General features: G+C 38.9%; 1 protein-coding gene across 1 annotated transcript in view; it reads right to left on the bottom strand.

Annotated features, from left to right (window-relative positions):
- SLC3A1 (solute carrier family 3 member 1) overlaps positions 1–18,416 on the bottom strand; it is a 30,949-nt gene extending 12,533 nt beyond the window's left edge. The window contains exons 1-4 of the mRNA XM_072635723.1: positions 17,915–18,416; positions 11,504–11,683; positions 11,217–11,371; positions 9,982–10,107 (exon numbers count right to left, since the gene is read on the bottom strand). Coding sequence (XP_072491824.1) covers positions 9,982–10,107; positions 11,217–11,371; positions 11,504–11,683; positions 17,915–18,332 — 879 coding nt within the window. The 5' untranslated portion in view covers positions 18,333–18,416. The remainder of the gene's footprint in view (positions 1–9,981; positions 10,108–11,216; positions 11,372–11,503; positions 11,684–17,914) is intronic.
- Between the last annotated feature and the right edge of the window lie 758 nt (positions 18,417–19,174).

The raw sequence follows: 19,174 nt of genomic DNA on the forward strand, positions 1-19,174 counted from the left end.
CAAAGAGTTGAACAGTTCACAGTTCAATCTTGAAACATCTTTGCTATGTATGTGTTGTTTACGTAAGCATAGGGACTGGACCTGTGGGGGGTTTTTGGTTTTGGTTTTTTTTTTTTTGGATATAGGGAACTCCCAGATAAGAAATTATGCTCTACCCTTACAGGTCTTTGAAACTTTTAATCTTAGAGAGTCACCCAGGACATCCAGATATTAAGTGATCTTCCAAGGTCACAGAGATAATATGGATCAGAGCAAAGAGTTGAAACCTGACGCAAGGTCAGCTCTCTCCCTACTATACTTCACTGTCTCTGTGTCATATACTAGACACAATTCCCCTTATTGGAGGGAAAAGGAGAATTTATTGGCAACTGTTATTAACTTTACTTCAATCAAGCTTTCCTAGAGTGTTTCTCACTGTAGATGGCTCTGGGCCCTGTGGTAAGCTTGGAGGGGAAGGCAAAGTGGATTCTTGGATTCTGTTACTGGAGGGGCATAACATCACCGGTAACAAGAAGAAGAATTAGTATTTCTATAGTGCTTTAAGGTTTGCAAAGTGCTTTACATGTGTTACCTCATTTTATAGCACCCTGCCTATTCCAATTCAGTTCCCTGCCTATAAACATTCTTGATTTTTCCACACCTAACCAAACTGGTTTGGTAATGTTTGTTGGAAATGCCTCTTTTGAATTATTATGGAGAAATAAAATAACACCTCAAAATGAATTCTGGAGAAGCAAAACCAGCAAAAAGATGGATGAAACAATTTCCTAGCCCAAGACAACTTTGAAGGTCAGCAGGAAAGTTGTGTCAACCCTGGGGTAACAGTGGAGCACAGTCCAGAACAGGCTGTGCCCCACAAGCCAGCAGCAGGCCATGGGGGCTAGTGAATCAGCATCTGCAGCCCATAGATAATAAGGGGGACAACTTGTCAGAAGGAGATTACAAGGAACCCTTTGCTAACACTGGGTTCAGGACTGTTGCATTGCCTATTTATAGCTCTGGGTCACAATCCCAGGGCAAGGAGGAGTACTAGCACACTAGATCCTGTGACTCCAGGGAAGTGGAAATACTTCTCACAGTTCCATGATGTAAAAGAGTTCTTGTGGTCACTCACAGACCAGAGCATGGGCCATTAAAGCAGTAACCACACCTCTCCATAGATCACATCAACATGGAAGAATGAAAACTTACAGACACCCACCCCCCCGCCCCCCCCCCCCCCCCCCCCCCCGCCTAGAACTAGCGCTGAAAAAAAGCAGCATGAAAAGCCTGAACCTTGGGACAGTCCCTTCTCCATCCCAGGAGCAGAACCTAAATTTAACATAGAGTTAATAACATAAAGAAATAAGCTAGAAAATGAGCAAACAACAATAATAAAAGAACTTGACCATAAAAGGTAATATGGTAACAGGGAAGATCAAAACACAAACTCAGAAGAAAGCAACAAAGTCAAAACACCTACATCCAAAGTCTCACAGAAAAAGGCAAATTGGTCTCAAGCCCCAAAACAAATTCTTGGTAGAGCTCAAAAACGATATTAAAAATCAAATAAAAGAGATAGAGGAAAAATTGGAGAAAGAAATGAGAGTGCTGCCAGAAAATCATGAAAAAAATCAACAGCTTGTTAAAAGAGGCACACAAAAAAATACTGAAGAAAAAATACCTTAAAAAAAAGAGAAAAAGGCCAAATGATAAAAGAGGCACAAATCCACTGAAGGGAAGAACTGCTTAAAAAGTAGAATTGGAAAATGAGGTTCAAAAGTTCACTGAAGAAAATAATCCCTTAAAAATTAGAATTGGTCAAGTGGAAGCTAATAACTCCATTAGGCATCAAGAAACAATAAAACAAAATCAAAAGAATGAAAAAAATAGAAGACAATATGAAATATGTCATTGGAAAAACAACTTACCTAGAAATTAGACTAAGGAGAGATAATTGAGAACTATTGGGCTACCTTAAAGTCATGATCAGAAAAAGAGTCTTGACATCATATTTTAAGAAATTATCAAGGAAATTTGCCTTGATATTCTAAAACTGGAAGATAAAATAGAAATTGAAAGAATCTTCATCTTGTCTCCTGAAAAAGATTCCAAAATGAAAACTTCCAGGAATAAAAGTCAAATTTCAGAGCTCCTAGGTCAAGGAGAAAGTATTTCAAGCAGCCAGAAAAAAAGAAATGAAATATCCTGGAGTCACAAAATGGATATTTAATGAAAGAGATAACTTTCAAGCTTTCCTGATGCAAAGACCAGAGCTGAACAGAAAATCTGACTTTCAAATACAAGGCGCAAAAGAAGCATAAAAAAAAAACAGAAAAGTAAAATCATAAGGAATTCAACTTTATCATTAGAGGAGTTGGAAGGAGTATACATAGAGGACATGGGTGTGAATTGACCATGATGAAATGATATCTAAAAAAATAAAATTAAGGAGTGAGAGAGATGTGATTATAATGGCATATCTAAAAAAATTAAGGGATGAAAAAGAGGTATGTACTAGGAGAAGGAGAGGTAGAATGGAGTAAATTATCTCACATAAAAGAGGCACAAAAGAACTTTTACAGTAGAGGGGAACATGGGAAGGGAGTGGCAGACAATGCTTGAATTTTACTCTTGCCAGAATTGGCTCAGAGGGAATACCGTACACACTCTGCCAGATATAGAAATCTACCAGGAAGTCAGAAAGGAAGGGGATAAAACAAAGGAGAAGGGGGAGGCTAATAGAAGAAAGGATGGGTTGAGAGAAGAAGGATAGGGTGAAAAGAAAGAGAAAAAGATAAACAGAGGGAAAATAGGATGGAGGGAAAACACAGTAATCATACTGTGAAAAAAGTTTACAGCAAGTTTCTCTGATAAAGATCTAATTTCTTAAATATATAGAAAATGAAGTTAAATTTATAAGAATATGAGATTTCCCCATTGATAAGTAGTCAAATGATATGAACAGGCAGTTTTCAGACAAAGAAATCCAAGCTATCTATAGTCATAAGAAAAAAATGTTCTAAATCACTATTGATTAGAGAAATACAAATTAAAACCAATTCATACCTATCAAATTGGTTAATATAACAAAAAAGGGAAAATAACAAATTTTGAAGGAGATGTAGGAAAATTGGGACACTAATGCATTGTTGATAGAATTGTGAACTGACTCAACCATTCTGGAGAGCAACTAGGAGCTATGCCCAAAGAGCTATAAAACCATGCATACCCTTTGACTCAGCAATACCACTGCTACATCTGCAACCCAAAGAGTTAAAAAAAAAAAGAGGGGGGAAGGAAAAGCACTTATCTGTACAAAAATATTTATAGTAGCTCTTTTTGTGGTGACAAAGAATTGAAAATTGAAGGGATGCCCATCAACTAGGAAATGACTGAATAAGTTGTGGTATATGGTTCTGATGGAAAACTGTTGTGCTATAAGAAATATTGAGCACAGTGGTTTTAGGAAAACCTGAGAAGACGTATGTGAGCCGATGCCAAGTGAAGTGAGAAGAACCAGGAGAACGTGCTAGGCAGTAATAGCACTACTGTATGATGATCAGCTGTGAATGGTTTAGCTATTCTCAGCAATATAATGATCCAAGACAATCTCAGTGGGTTCATGATGAAAATGCTATCCACCTCCAGAGAAAGAAACAACAGAGTCTGAATTCAGATCAAAGCATACTTTTTTTACTTTATTTTTCTTGGAGTTATTTCTGAGGGGGTGGGGAGTCTGTGTGTGGTTTTTATTTTGTTTGGTTTTTTACAACATGACTAATATGAAAATATGTTTCGCATGACTGGACATGCACAACCTCTATCAAATTACTTGACTTCTTGATGGGGGGAGGGAGAGAAGGAAAAAGAAAATTTGAAACTCAAATTTGTAAAAAATGTTTAAAATTGTTTTTATTTGTAATTGGGAAAAAAGAAAATATTTAAATAAAGCAAAAAAGAAAAAAGAAAATGCCTCTTTTCTCCTTACACTGTTTTCTTTGAGCAAACCCAATAGCTAACAGTTATAGAGTACTTACTATTTGTCAGGCATTATGCTAAGCACTTTACAAATATCCCCTTAGCAACCCTGGGACGGAGGTGCTATTCTTATCCCTGTTTTACAGATGGGGCAAACTGAGATTTATAAACAGAGGCAAACAGAGGTTAATGATTGGCCCAGGGTCATACAATTAATATGTATCTGAGACCAAATTTAGCTCAGGTCTTCCTGACTCCAAGGACCTGCACTATGTCCACTGTATCAGATAGCTGCCTCTAAAGTGGTATTTCTGTTGATAATAAGCCAGTTCCAACCATAAGGGAAAGAATCTCAAGCCCATCAGCTGAGGGTATTCCACTCTTCTGTTATAAGCCCTAACCAGGCAAAAATCAATATATTTCACAAAATATTAGAGATCACCTAGTTTATCCCCCTCATTTTGATGACAAACTGAAACTACTTTTTTGGGCCATCTCCCAGACACTTGAATAGACAACTCGTAATAAAGGCCTGCTCAGTATTAAATGTGTTAAATGGTTTAAAAATGTGCTTGATGATTGCATAACTCTCAACTTCACAACAGAAAAAAGAATAAGAAAAAAGTACGATTCACATGTGCAGAAATAAGAAAGAGCTTCTCCATTTTTACCCAAGAGAGTGTGCTCTTCCTGGGGACCTGTACCCACTTCTTGATTCTAATTCTTTTGTACCTTCCACAGTGCGTAATACAGATGTCAAGTGCTTAACACACACACACACACACACACGCATACTTTTTGAACTGCGTTGAATTGAGGCTTTACGCTGGTTCATTCATGGATCCTGAGCTTGGAGGCCATCAGGTTAGATAAATGACTTGTCTAGGTCAAACGTGTAACAAACATATGAGGCATGATGTGAATCCAGGTTCTGTGAACTCAGAGCCAGTGTTCTTCCTACTCTGCACCCTGTGTCTGTATCCTATATCCTACTGAACAGTATTTGGGAGGAGGAAGCTTCATTGCCCAATTGTTACCTGATAAAGAGTGGCCTGAAGAGATGAACAGACAAGAGACTTGAATTTGGGATCATCACCTCTCCAGGAAGAGCAAGCAGTTATACTTGGTTATAGTTAGACTAGGTGACATAGTGAGATAGTTACCCCTTCTACATGGAGACTTTCCCCATCATGGTTTCAATATGTCGTGAGTTGGCATAGAAAACTAAATGGGAATTTGGGAGGTTTTGCAGAAGCTTCAAATGACATAAAGGTCCGCAGATGAAATAGAGAAAGTTTAGAAATTCAGAAATGCACAAAATATATGTATAGTATTTATAATATCAAATCTTTTAATAGCATATACACAATTTGTTTTTTAAAGTTAAAATAAGTACACAAGTCAGACAGACACACAAAGGCTAGAAATGTAAAGATATCACACAGAGCAAATACATACAGCCTATGACCAAACACAACCCAAATTTCACAATAAGGTACTGTAAACACCCCATAAAAAAAGAAAATTCAGACTTCTCTGGTATGAAAGGAGGACCAAAAAAATTTTACTTGAATTTTCCAGACTGTGAGTGTGCCACACTCCTAACTCCATGATGTGGAAGGGATAACTACTAATGTTTCATTAGAAACATCTAAAAAACTCTATGACCTCTCAGATCTCTTCTGGCTCTCCCTCTGTGATTCTGTGAAAGAGTGGGCAGTTTCATGTATAGTGCAAAGGACTAAGTAAGGACTTTTGAAGGGAGGACACAACTACAGATTCTAGGTAGAAATGGGCAAGTTACAGGGAAGAAAGTTTGAGAAAAGGGCTTATTCTACCTAGAAAACTACCTAGGAACTTAAGACTAAAATTGAAGGATGAGATGAAAATTACAACTTGTAAATGTTCCATCTAGTAGCTTCACTCTTTGATAAAAACAAATGTGATTACAGAAACTGACTCAGCTTACTATAACAAAATGGACTGAGGATGGAGGAAGAGGAAAACCATACTCAGTGACAGAGACTCAAGAGTTATGCTAAAGACAGAGAAATGACCTCCCCCTGGTGGATACTTGGGATGATGACAGAAAAAATGACCCAAGACCTAAAACAACTAGGAAAGTTAAAAGACCCAGACCAAGAGAGGGGAGCCTTTTCCAAGGATGTGCTGGAACCTGCTCCTATCTGATGACTAGAGGGAACTGACTGTTAAATTTTCAGGATGAGCATTTACATCCCAGAAATCAGGAAGTGCCACAAATCAGGGCTTGATTTACTGTTCCGTTGATTGTCAAGACTTAAGAAAGAGGTAGAGAAAATAATGCAGATTAACCTTAAAAGTGTGTTGAGCACACATTTTTGAGAGCCTGTTATTAAACATTTACCAGAACACCCCTGCCCTTAACCCTCATTCCTTTCATCACATTGTCCAGTGAAGATCGTGGATTTCCTAACAATTTGGATTGGAAGGAATTGAACAGAAACCTATAAGGAATACAAAGAAATGATCATCCGATAGGATTTTCACACTACTGAGTGCTGAATAGGAATGTTCCTACTGCTAGACCTGGACTCTGAGCTAGGAGGGAATTGTGGCTTTTCTCATGGAAACCTCTTGTTCAATTTGGCAAAGCTGTGGTGGCCACTTCTGGTGAATACAGGAAATGGATTTTGGTTGTCGTCATTCTTGGTTTTTGTCCCAGCCGGTTATGTCATTGGTGTGGCTAACTCCTGATGGGAAAACTCCCTTTACCAAAGGCAGATCAGCAATTTGTAACTTTTAATCCTAGAAAATTTCCTAGGGCACTAAGAGGTCAAGTCACTTGCCCATGGTCTCACAGCTATACAAGTCAGTGGTAAAAACAGGACTCAGGTATTCCTAACTACTAGGAGAGGCATCAATCAATCCTCTGTCTCCTCTAGAAAACAGAAGTGCTTAGAACAGGCTTTGAAATAATAGAACACAAACTGACCTAAGAGTCAGAAGATTTAGGTGCAAGCCTAAACCTTTGGGAAGTCACTCTGCACCATTCAGCCTCAGTTTCCCCACATGTGACTTAGGGATAACCCCTTCTACTTCATGAAGTTGTGAGGAATAAATGACAGAACATGTGAACTGTCTTTGCAAAGCAAAAGGAATTCTACAAATGCAAGTTTTGTTCAAGGTGTACCCCACCAACACCTCCTAAAACCTTCCCAGCTTTTTCAACCTTGATTGTATACTTTGGGAAAACTTTGGCCCAAACATCTTAAAAGGCTTGCCCAGAGTTAAGAGAAGACTTGTGTTGAACACATGAAGGACTTGGGATTTTCTCCATGCAGAAACACCCTCTCCCACCAAACCTGCCTCTTTCTAAGATCCACCCACCACTTAGAGAATTGCTTGAGGCTCAGGGATAACTTGCCCATAGTCACACAAAATATTCAGCAATACCTGAACCCAGATATTTTTCTTACTTGAGAACGTAAGTCTTATGAGAGACAGCAGAGTATGTGATCAAGAGCTGGACTTGGACTCAAGATCTGGGTTTGAATCCTACCTCAGACACCTCTCCTCAAGTGACTTAACCTACTTATGCTTCATTTTCCTCATCTTTAAGACCAGATAATTTGGACTCAAGGTTATCTATGGTCTCTCCTTGCCCTGAATCTATAATACTATTATCTATCCATTCCCCACAATGCCTTTAGGTTTAACACTGGACTGGGAGAGAGATAAGACTGATGATTTCATATACAGAATTTTAGGTGAGGAAATTCCCTCTACCAGTGTAGATCAGCACCTTCTTGGCACTTTACACAGTTCAAATGACTTGCTCAGGATGTTTACATAGCCAGTTGTCATCAGAGTGAAGTGTTCCAAGTGAAGTTCTCGATGCATGATGCTGGCTTAACTGGTTGGGTTTACCACTTCACCCTTGTAAAACATTAGCCTCAAGCCCTGTTGAACAAGAATCATGTCCTACCACTAACTGCGGGTGAAAGATGAGCAGAGGGAAAATATGGGAACAGGAAGAAACAAGTAGCTCCTTTCTGTAGCATTACTCATTACTGAATAATTACTGAGTGTCAGGGCATCTCAGGAGACTGAACATAAAATTGAGTTTTGAGGGGAGGATGCAAAGGGAAAATGGAAGATTGAAATATCTGTGTGTTACCACTCAGGTCATCTCTGTAATAAGTACAATTTAGAATGACCCGCAGAAACTCTGGTTGGCAAATTATTAATCTGTCTATTTCTACTTCAAAGATAAGAGCATCAGGGGGTGGGGATGGGGATGGGTTGACTCCGCTCACTAAACCTTTTATGGACAAGGTCACTTTTCAGGGCAGGTCTTTTATTTGCTCTTACTATTTGATCTGCCTAAGACTGTTCAGCTAATAACTAATAATCATCCCAAGTGAATAGTAAAGAAGATTCGTGTTCATTAATTTTATTATTCTCAGAAATTCTGGGAAGAATCTGGACTTGTTTACAAGAAAAAAAAAACTGCAGTACATTGTAGTAAATATAGATCCAGCTCATCTAAACTTCTCTAGTTCCCACTGTGTTGGAAACTCTCAGTTTGGTAATATAGAGAGTAAACAAACAAACAAGGACCACGCACAGGAAAAACCCAGCAGAAAAGGGAAGACAAGTGGTTAATTTCAGGTCACGTCAAAATGTGTTAAGAGCAACTCTCCTTCTCTCAATGTACAAGCTCCCACCCTTTTACAAGGTGCCTCATTTTGGCATTTTGGGCATCTGGGCATTCAAAGCCCTTCATAACTTCTCCCCATCCCCAACACTACCTTTCTGGTCTTCTCCCATCAGCTAGTTTTTAAGGGTATCTAGGTGCGGTGGTCCTAGAGTCTTCCTGACAGAGGCAAGCCTAGCCTCTGATACTTTGATACTCTGATAGCTGTGTGACCTCAAGTAAGTCACTTCACTTCCATTTGTCTCAGTTTCCTTATCCATGAAATGGAGATAATAATAGAACCTACCTCCCAGGGGGGTTGTAAGGATTAAATGAGTTAATAATTAAAAAGCAACAAGCTTTATATTATATTTATATTATAAAGCAAATAATTATAAAGCAATAAGCACTATAAAATGTTAGCTATAATTATTTATTTTGCACCTTATACCTCTCCCCTCACCCCCTAAAAAATTCAATCTTCAATCCAGTGAAAATGATCTCCTTGTACTTCCCCAAAGGAGACGCTATCTCTTGTCTGTAGGCATTGTCTCTGGCTACTTCCCCTTGCCTGGAAAACACTCCCTCTTAATCTCTCATTGCTTCCAGGCTGCCCTGACTCCCTTTAAGACATTCTGCAAACACCTTTCCCCTCCCTCCCTCTTAATTCTAGTGCCTTCCCTTTGTTAACTATTTCCCATTGATCCAGTATATAACTTGTTGGTACATATTTGTTTGCTTATTGTTTTCCCTATCAGATTGTTTGTGGCCTCTCTTTGTCTTCCCAGCACTTACCTGCCACATAATGGATTCGTAATAAGTACTTATTGACTGACTGACTGATAGCACTTTAAGATCTGCAAAGTATTTTGCATGTTATCTCATCTCATCTTCACAATAACGCAGAGGTAGACGCTATGATTATCCTCCTAGTAGAGATGGATGACATCACTGAGGCTGAGGTTAAGTGATTTGCCCAGGCTCACACCTCCCTGCCTCTAGGGGTAGATTTTCAGAAGTAAGGGTCAACTAAATAGACAGGATGACTGGATCCTTCGGAAATTCAGCGCCAGAATTCTAGCTGGACAACACTTAAACTTCTTACCTTGTTCTTCACCAAGTCTTGCCAGCAGCTCTGGGAAGGTGAGTCAGTTTGGGGTGTGGGAGGATTCACTAAGGTCTTCGAATTTCAGCTTTCCATTGTACCAGGGAGGTAGGAAGAAGCCACAGGTATTTGTCCCAAACACTTTCTTCCAGTAACTTGATTTTATACAAATGATTTGACAAAAGAAGTGCTTAAGCGGGTTTGGGAAATAGAAGTTTGAACAGGTGCAGCTACTCACCTTCATTTCCTCCTGGACATCAGTATTATGGAAATTTAAATCGGGTTGCTCTTTCAGAAACTGATGAAAATAACATTGATTTCGCACTTCATCATATTGCCAACTAGAGTTTCCATAGACACTCAACTATCAATAAAGAAGAAGCCATTTTGGCTGCTTAATATAATTCAGATGACATCAGAGCTAATAAAGAAAAGGAAATTGTTCTCCAACCCCATTCTTTCACAAATTTCCAAGTATTTTTCTTTTATGGAGAATACTTTGGTAAATTAACTCCACAAAAAATGTCCCCAGTTACCTTGATGGTTGCATCAAACAGGTTTTGGGCCTACGTGTTTGGGAAGGCCAATAGAAAGAACGTTTCACAACATTTACTCTTCATAATAGTCACACTAAAACAGCATAATATTTGGGGGGGAGAGGGAGTAATTCCAACAAAAGCAGCATCTCTGACAAGAAATTTTTTTCCTGAAACTTATTTTGTATCAACATCCAAGCTAAGGATTGAAAACTGGACAAGACAAGGACATGTGATTCCCTGGAGATTGCCTCCCAGAATGATGGCAATTAAATTCAATCAATAATTATGAGGCAGCTGTTATGTGAAAGGCACTGTCTCCTCTTTGACCACCTGAAGGAGCTAAGAGCTCTGAGATTGTTACCTCTCAGGCAGGGAGTGGAGGAGATCTAGCCACTCCTGTGTGATAATTCTTTCCTCTGTTCTGATCTGGATTGTCTCTGTGAGGAGCTCCATTCTAACTTATGGTGACATCCAGTCACAGATTCCTGTTGGGTTTCATGCTGAATGAGTAACCAGGTACAAAGGTAGTGAGGCAGTCTGTATGCCAGGAAAGTTTGCTATTTCTGCTGACTTCTTCCTATGCAATTCCAAGTGGAATGTATTCCAAGGTGTAGGATGTTTCATTTACCTTGACAAGCCTCACCCTTACATTTTATTGTTGCGCCATTACGACATCCAATTTTGCTGAATTTGCTGTCCTATTTAGACCTAAGAAACTGGGATGCTATGTGGCATTAACTTGGCTTATGCTTTTTACTCCTATTGTTTTATGAAGGTTTTCTCCTGCTTTGAAAAATATAGGTGCATTAGATTTTGTGTATTTGCTCAAAAAGTCTATAAGCTATCAGGCTTATAATAAACAACTTAGTGAGTTAAACAAAACAAAAAGCCTATTTACTTCATTCACAAAAAGGGGGGAAAGCAAAACACTTACCCAGTTATTGGGTGGTGTGGTCATGCCATCTACATGTGTACAGTTATGCCAGATGTAATAATCTGTATATTTTCCTGTCCGATTCCGACTCAATTGAAACCAAATATGTTTATCACTTGTGTGATTTGGTATAAAATCCATAATGAGCTTCAAACCTTGCAAATAATGAGTGAAAATATGTGTTGGAAGATGCATATTATGAAAATTAATATATACAATTCAAGAAAAGTATAGAATTGAAAGATTTAAAGCACTTAAAATTACTCTTTCCCTGTCTTCTCTGTTACCTTTATCATGTATAGCTGCAACTAGATTCTCAAATTCTCTCATTGTTCCAAAAATGGGATCAATTTCTTGGAAATCTTCAACCCCATATCGGAAATCTTTAATGGATGATTTATAAAAAGAAGTAATCCACACATTTTTTATGTTTAAATTTATAATGTGGTCAAGTTTCTCTTGTATACCTAAGTGGAAGAAAAAGTGTTGAGGACAAGAAACATTAGGTTGATTGTTTTTAAACAAAAGCATAGCTCATAACATTTTTAAAAGGGAATACAAAAATAAGTTTAAAGCACTTATTGGAAATGACATATTTGTTGTTGACAGAAACATTTGCAGTTTCATTCACTTCACTGCATTTTAAATATCAGGCTTCATTGTTTTGTTCTACTAATAAATTGACCCTTAAAACAGAAATAGATATTCCCAAATATCAAAGCACTCTTCAATGGGAAGGTTAACGTTCAAGAAAGTCAAGTGACTTGTTAATGCTCAAGGAATGATTTGGTGGTTGAGCTGATGGAATTTTCATCAAATTTCTTGGAATGGCCACTGTCATTTGTTCAGTTAAATTATAATGTACTCCAGGAGAAGAATAAAGGATTGCTCTTTTGACTCCTTCTACTGACTATGTATCAGCCATCAGGACAACAATCAAATATGAACTAAACAATTTATATATCTATCTGCAAGTCTGCGTTATAGCTGGCCTGTCACATGACTCTTTAATACTAATCAATATAAAGTGCAATGTAGTCTAACACTGGGACCGTATTTTGTGTGCCGTTGTATTCTAGAAAGTCCTAGAAAGCTAGACTTGGCAGAACTACCACCAACACAAAATGTTGGAATGAAGTGAGTGTTGTACTCAGAGGACTGTGGGATTATCAGTTTTACCACAGGATTGTAGATTTGGAGCTAGAAGGGAACTTTGTTCTACCTGGTCCAGCGCCCTCATTTTAGAGAGGAAGGAACATAAATAGCTTAAACTTTGGTCCAGTAATCTCAATCTAGACTCAGAAACTTGATCTCTTTACCTAAATCTCTCATGACTTTCTCTGTTACCTTCTCCAAGCCACTTGGCCATTCTGTGTCCCATGCTGTAGCCCATCTGAGGACTATGGAACTATGTATGGTCATTGGATGAATGCATGAGTGAATGGAGAGACAGGATAACCCAACAGCATAAAATAATCTTTTTTTAAAAAGAAAGAAAATGAAAGAAAATTTTAATTGGTGATCATAACTACAGAAGATGCTTTAAGAATGCTGACTAAAGATGAGGACAATATGTTGGAAAGCCAAGGAATAAATGGGTGCTCCTAAATTGATTCCCCAATGACTAGAAGGTAATCAGTGAAGGTCTCAATCAGCCTGTGAAGGAGGGAGCATCCCAAAAGTGGAGACAATGAAACAAAGCTTGCCCATGATCACACACCTGGTTAATGACAAAGCCAAGTCTAAAACAAAGATATTCTGACTCATTCACTGATCTTTCTTACTACTGTATGCTGTTAGGAATAACACAAATGACCATGCCATTTTTTCCAAGACTGAATATAAGATCCATTGTAAAAAAAAAAAGATCCTCTTTTTGTCCTAGACTAGATGCTCTGGAGAATATGATATCACATAAAATACAGTGCCAACCTTCAAAACACTTCTCTAGTAAGGGATGTAAGTCATACTCAAGTCATAATAGCACAAGGATAGGTGGGTAGTACAATGAGAAGAGACCTCTATTTGGCCTCAGAAGACCTGGATTCAAAGCCTGCCTCAAGCACTTCCCCATCACCTCCCCCATTGGAATGACAGTTCCGTGACAGCAAGGATTGTCTCCCTTTTCCATTTGTATCCTAATTAAAATAGTAGCACAATTTTTATACTTGTTAAATGGCCAAGAATAACATATACACTACAAGAAATAGTGGCCAGCAGCCTGCCTCAGACTGTGGTTCGACCTCTGCACCTCCAGAGGCCAGCCTTCCTGGGACCATAGCTACCAGAAGATATAGAAGGAATAGATATGGTACCTGAACTTGACAAAGCCCTGAAGTGTGCTTGTGGGATGGAGTTACAATGGGCATTGCTGTGAAGTGGTGCTATTTCCCTTCTGGTGGATGGAATGGAGCCTAATTCACATTATGTGCAAACTGTTCCCTGATGTTATCCATGGTGTTGGAACAAATTGCAGTCTTCAAAAAGAGCATTAGAGCAGAATTGATTGAATAAATTAGTTTGCGCTAAGCCTTGGAGGGTGGTCATAGTTCCAAGAGGTAAGAGATGTTGAGAAGGCTCAGAAGGAACATCAAGGAGACAGTTTGACTGGGACAAAGGGAAAGGATCTAGAATCAATCATGAAAAATAAGGAACAACATGATTGGAAAGAGAGGGGCTAGAATTTTATCCTAGAGTCAACAGGGAGCAATAGAAGTGACATTACGTGTTCTGGAATATCAGTTGAGCAGTTGTTGGAGAAGAGGCGACCTTGCACAGCCCTCCTTCACTCCAAACAAAGTCAAATGCAAGTTATGTCATCCTTTCTCTGTTGGCATACGGTCTTCTTCAGCAACGAAGGAAGGGTTAGAGATGCCAATGATCATAATGATAATAGTGTATGTATATGTACATATATATATTTAGTCCTTTATGTTTTATATAATGTAAGTTCCAGGCAAACCCTTTCTGGAACAACATATTTTTATTATTATCTGAAGAGACTCCAAATCATCCTTAACTCAATGGTTGCTCCTTTCTTCTGGGACTCTCACTGCTGACCTTACAACCTTGTTATAAGAGGAAAGTGTAAAGGTCAAGATATCATAGAAATGCAAGATGTTCACATCCAATTGCTTGCCAAGTTTTGTTCATTCTCCCTCCACCTCTGACCCCTTCTCTTTAATCACAAGGACATCACCCTAAGGTCAAAACCTCATGAGCTCTTGCCTGGACAACCAGAAGAAGCCCCTGGTTGAGTCTCTAACTCATTCACATCTTCTTTGTACCCCCAAATCCTCCTCCACATAATTCCCAAAGTGAAGTTCCTAAAGGTCTGACCATGTCATTGTCCTGCTCAAGAAGTTTCAGTGACTCCCCATTGCCTCTAGAATAAAACATGAACTTTGGTTTTTCATAATCTGGCTCCTCTCTGCCTTTCCAGAAATACTACATGTTCCTCCCCTTCACACATGGGCCACATGGGCCCATTGGCTATTCCTCCCCCATGACACTCCTTCTCTTGTCTCTGTGCTTTTGTATAGACCAGAATGCACTCCTTGCTCCCCTTGGGTCCCTGGTTACCTTCAGTTCTCATCTCAAGCTCTACCACCTACAGGAGACCTCTCCTGATCTCCCAAGAAATCCATCCCTCCCCTCATCCCCATCCTCCCCCCTGCAGTCCCTTCTATTTATTTTGTATATGACTGATATCTTTTTATAGATATATGTGCCGGCTTTACCTATAGAATGTAAACTCCCAGGTGGCCAGGAACTGTTTGGTTCCTTTTTGCCTCTGTATCCCCTGTGCCTAGTGCAAAGCAGGCACTTTAATAAATGCTTCTTGACTGAAAGCACTCCACCTTACAAGCTGGCTGGCCAACTTGCAGGTCCCTGACCTCAGCATTTCATGCTTCGCGTGCCATCTCCCCTGTACTTGGAATGGACTCCCTCCTCCCCTCTGACCCTTTGAATGTTTAGCTTCCTCCAAGTCTCAGTTCACAGATCCTTTTGTTCTAGAATAGAAACTTCTCCTGATCCCTTTAGGGCTTAGTACTCTTCTTCCTCCTAATTCTCCTGAGGAGAGTTAGAGGAGGAGCAGATAGAACTCTGGGCCTAGAGGGAGGAAAATCTACTTTTAAGGCTAGCCTCAGACACTAACTAAATGTATGACCTTGGACAAGTCACTTAAACTTCTATCTGCCTCAGTTGCCCCATCTGTAAAATGGGGGTAATAATAGTGGCTGTCTCCCAGGATTGTCGTGAGGATAAAATGAGGTAATATTTGTGAAGTGCTATATATATATGCTGGCTCTTAACTATAGATCTGATTCTTGAAGGCTCTGAACTGCCATTAATTAGATTCCTTCTGTCCTCTGTGAACCTCTAATATATATAATACATTGTCTTTATGCTGGGCTCATAGGACTAAGAGCTTTGAAAATGTTTACTAGAATGAATTAGATTCATTAATTCTTTAGTGTTAAATAAGGATAATAATCTTTGAACCTTCCATACCTTACAAAAATATCAGAAATAAGGGGCAAATGGGTGAGAAACCCATCATGGTCAACAAATTTTAATTAAAAAGCTGTTAATATATTTGATATGTCATAACCACTATTTACTGGATATCAAGCAGACCTCAAAGTAAGGAAGACCTGGGGTCTTCTGATCTCAGGCTGTATGACCCTGCACAAGGGACTTAACTTCTCAGGGCCCCAGGCAACTCCCTAAGGGGAAGAACAGGGGAAGAAGAGGGAATAAGCATTGATTAAGTGCCTACTGTATGCCAGGTTTGTTTCTCATAGCAACCTTGTGAGGTAGATTCTATTATTATCCCTATTTTACAATTGAGAAAACTGAGGTCAACCAAGGTAAAGTGACTTGTGGAGGGTAACAGAGCTAGCAAGTATCTGAAATCTAATTTGGACTCAGGTCTTCTTGACTCTATGCCTACTGCTCTGTCCTCTATGCCACCAGCTTCCTCAGGCTACGTACATTACAGATGTGTTATATATGTGTCTGTTGAAGGAGTTTTCACACTTGGAGTTCTAATCACTAATGAAATCATATTTCTGGAGCAAAAGCATTGCCTTCTTCCGACCCCTATACCCAATCATAATTCTGTTTTTAAAAGAAATCAAAGAATATTTCTATTGGTTCATTCGCTGTCCCCTAAACCAAAGAATCTTTCACATAAGTGTTTATTTTTCCCATTGCTGTATCTACAGCCATTCAATAAATTCCTTGGGACGAGAAGCTTCATTCTCCTCTTCGGTACTCTGATTCCAAAACATGCTACTTGGGGTATAATGCTACCGTGGAGAATTTCTGTGCCTGGCTTCCACAAAAAGCAGCAGCACTTTATTTTAGGGGCTACCACTGAATCAGCCTATGGATTCACTGCTTTTACGAAATTAACCGATATGCTTGATATGTTGATGTTCAGAAATCCCTTCTTAATGTGTTCCACCCAGAGGCTTTTCTTAAGATGTCACTGTCTCTTGGTTATTGGCTTTGGAGCTCTACTTTGTATGGCCTTTGGACAAACCAGCAAAGGGCCTGACATTCATTCTGCCCCAGCACATGTAATTATGTAAGGATAAAGTAAAAGTTTTGTTTTTAATATTTAAAAATCATACTTTCACCAGTTTTTCCACATAAAACTAGTGCTTTTTTATTTACCACCCTAGAAAGAAAAATTTCCCCCTCCCCATTTCTTTCTTGTTCCCTAGAGATAAGGTAATTCACTGTTTTGGTAATGAATTCCTAAAGGTGTGGTTAAGGGAGGATCCTCCAGATAACCCCACTGGCAATTGTTTCAGTAGCCTTTGGCCTAGGGTGGGACTTCAAGTAAGGTAAGGTGCCTTGAGGACTTAGGATATTAGAGATCTAAGGTTGAAAAGGACCTTTGAAGCCATCCAACTGAACCGTTTTCTTACTGTATAGATGAGGAAATTGAGGCACAGAGGTATAAGTCAACTTGCCCAAGGTCATAGATTATAAAAAGAGGAGCCAGGATCTCTAGAGTCCAAATCCAGGGCTCTGTACTAGCCAGGCTGCAATTAGACCCTTTATTTTCCAACTCTCTACTTCACATGATATCAATGATATCAAGATAACAAGCTAAACATTAACATGTAATAAATCACTTTCTGATGATATCAACCTTTTTCAGATCATAGCAGAGAAGCTGGGAAGTTTCGGCTTCCTTTTACTGATGGGTGTTCTACTGAAGGAAATCTGTGTTTGCGGGAAGGGGTGGATAGACAGGGTTAGTAAGCCAGGAGCAGCCATATCATATATTTGAATAACCTTGTTAAAAGATTATTGTATGACATTTAGCTGTAAACTGAAGAGATATAAGAAGTTATGAGATGCCAAATTAAACCAATAAAAATGAACAGTTACATCTACCAGTACTCATGACACACTTCTAAGCATTCTTTTATTTGCCCTTGACTCAAAGGCTTTCAAAGGGTCTCCATCAAGTAATCTTTTTCAATAACCAAATGAACTCCTGTATTGTTAAATAGACAAGCTTGCTTAGTGAGAGTTTTTCCATTATAAGGAATAAGAATCTTGACCATCCCTTGCAGTCATAGGCATAATAAACTTCCAGAGATATAGAGAGAACAAAAACCAAATTACACCTTTACTTTCTTCATTAGCTCTAACAAACCTTTATGGGCACTAACCTTTCAGATCACCATTGCCATCTTGGTTGCTGTCCTTAAAAGAACGTGGGTAGATCTGGTATATAGGACTGACTTGCCACCACTCAAGACACTTTGGAGACAGGGCAATAATTGCAATAGTTGAACTGATGAGCACAAGCACAGCTACAATGATGAGCCAGAAGAGGATCTCTCGGGTGATTTTGTACCGTGCTTGGCTTGAGTACAGAAGCAGGACTTCTTTGGGCATCCCTGCATAGGGCTTGATAGGGTCGAGCTCTTGGGGATGGATGTCACTACTACTTGTCTTCAGTGAATCGACCTGGTTGCTTCCGTCAATTTCTCGTTCGGTGACTGCCTCATTTTGCACAAATCCATTGTTGGTGTGACCCTTCATACTCATTCTCATGGAATCTTTCTTACTTCCATCCTTGGCCATCTTTTTCCTGCTTCTCCTTTGAGGGAGCTTTCTTGCAGTAAACAAAGGCAAAAAAATGTCTTGCTTAACTGAAATGCTTGGTGGTGTATTTAGCTTGGTATGGTTTATAAATAAACCTGGCTGGTTAAAATTCAACAAGAGAAAAAGAAAGGGTAAAGGTAAAAGGGATTTCAAAAAAAGAAAGAAAAGACTCTACTTTCCGAGTAAGTCTAAGGTGGGGGTGGGAGGAATTAAAGCATTAAGCTTTAAGGAAAAGAAGAGAGATAAATGCACCAAATATGCATTATTTGGCCCTTTTTGTTCCATATTGTATATTTGTGTCGTGTGTATATGTACAGGTGTGTACATGTATACAACCACTCCCTCCTATGTCTGTGTAATATGAATTGCTTCCTACTTTCCATGAGAGCAGCATTTTGTAAATAGCTTTTAATGTTTACACTAAAGAGCTGTTTAAACATTGGTAAGTAGAAAATGCTGATGTTTCTGCCTTTATGTAAACTAAAAAGGATGTATTTTATATCTAAATTAAATATCTAAAATGGCATGCTTTTTTGTAAATGATGACTTATTGTGTATGTCATTTATTTAAAAGCATTAACAAAGACATGACTTACTTACCTAGATAACATTAAGCTTTTTTTTCTTAAAGGAAAGAATAAAATTTGGAGTAGAAACAATAAAATAAGCAATTAACCAGTTTTTATCTCCTTTGTCCCCTGGCTTTAAATACATAATTACGTTGACTGGAGAAAATTGTTGCACCAACCCCACCTGAGGCAGCTTTGGCAGATCCCAGAGGGACAGTGAGTGGCTCTCCTTGCCTGGGGATGTGGGGGGAA

The sequence above is a fragment of the Notamacropus eugenii genome, chromosome 1, assembly GCF_028372415.1.
Source record: "Notamacropus eugenii isolate mMacEug1 chromosome 1, mMacEug1.pri_v2, whole genome shotgun sequence".
Taxonomy (NCBI): Eukaryota; Metazoa; Chordata; class Mammalia; order Diprotodontia; family Macropodidae; genus Notamacropus; species Notamacropus eugenii.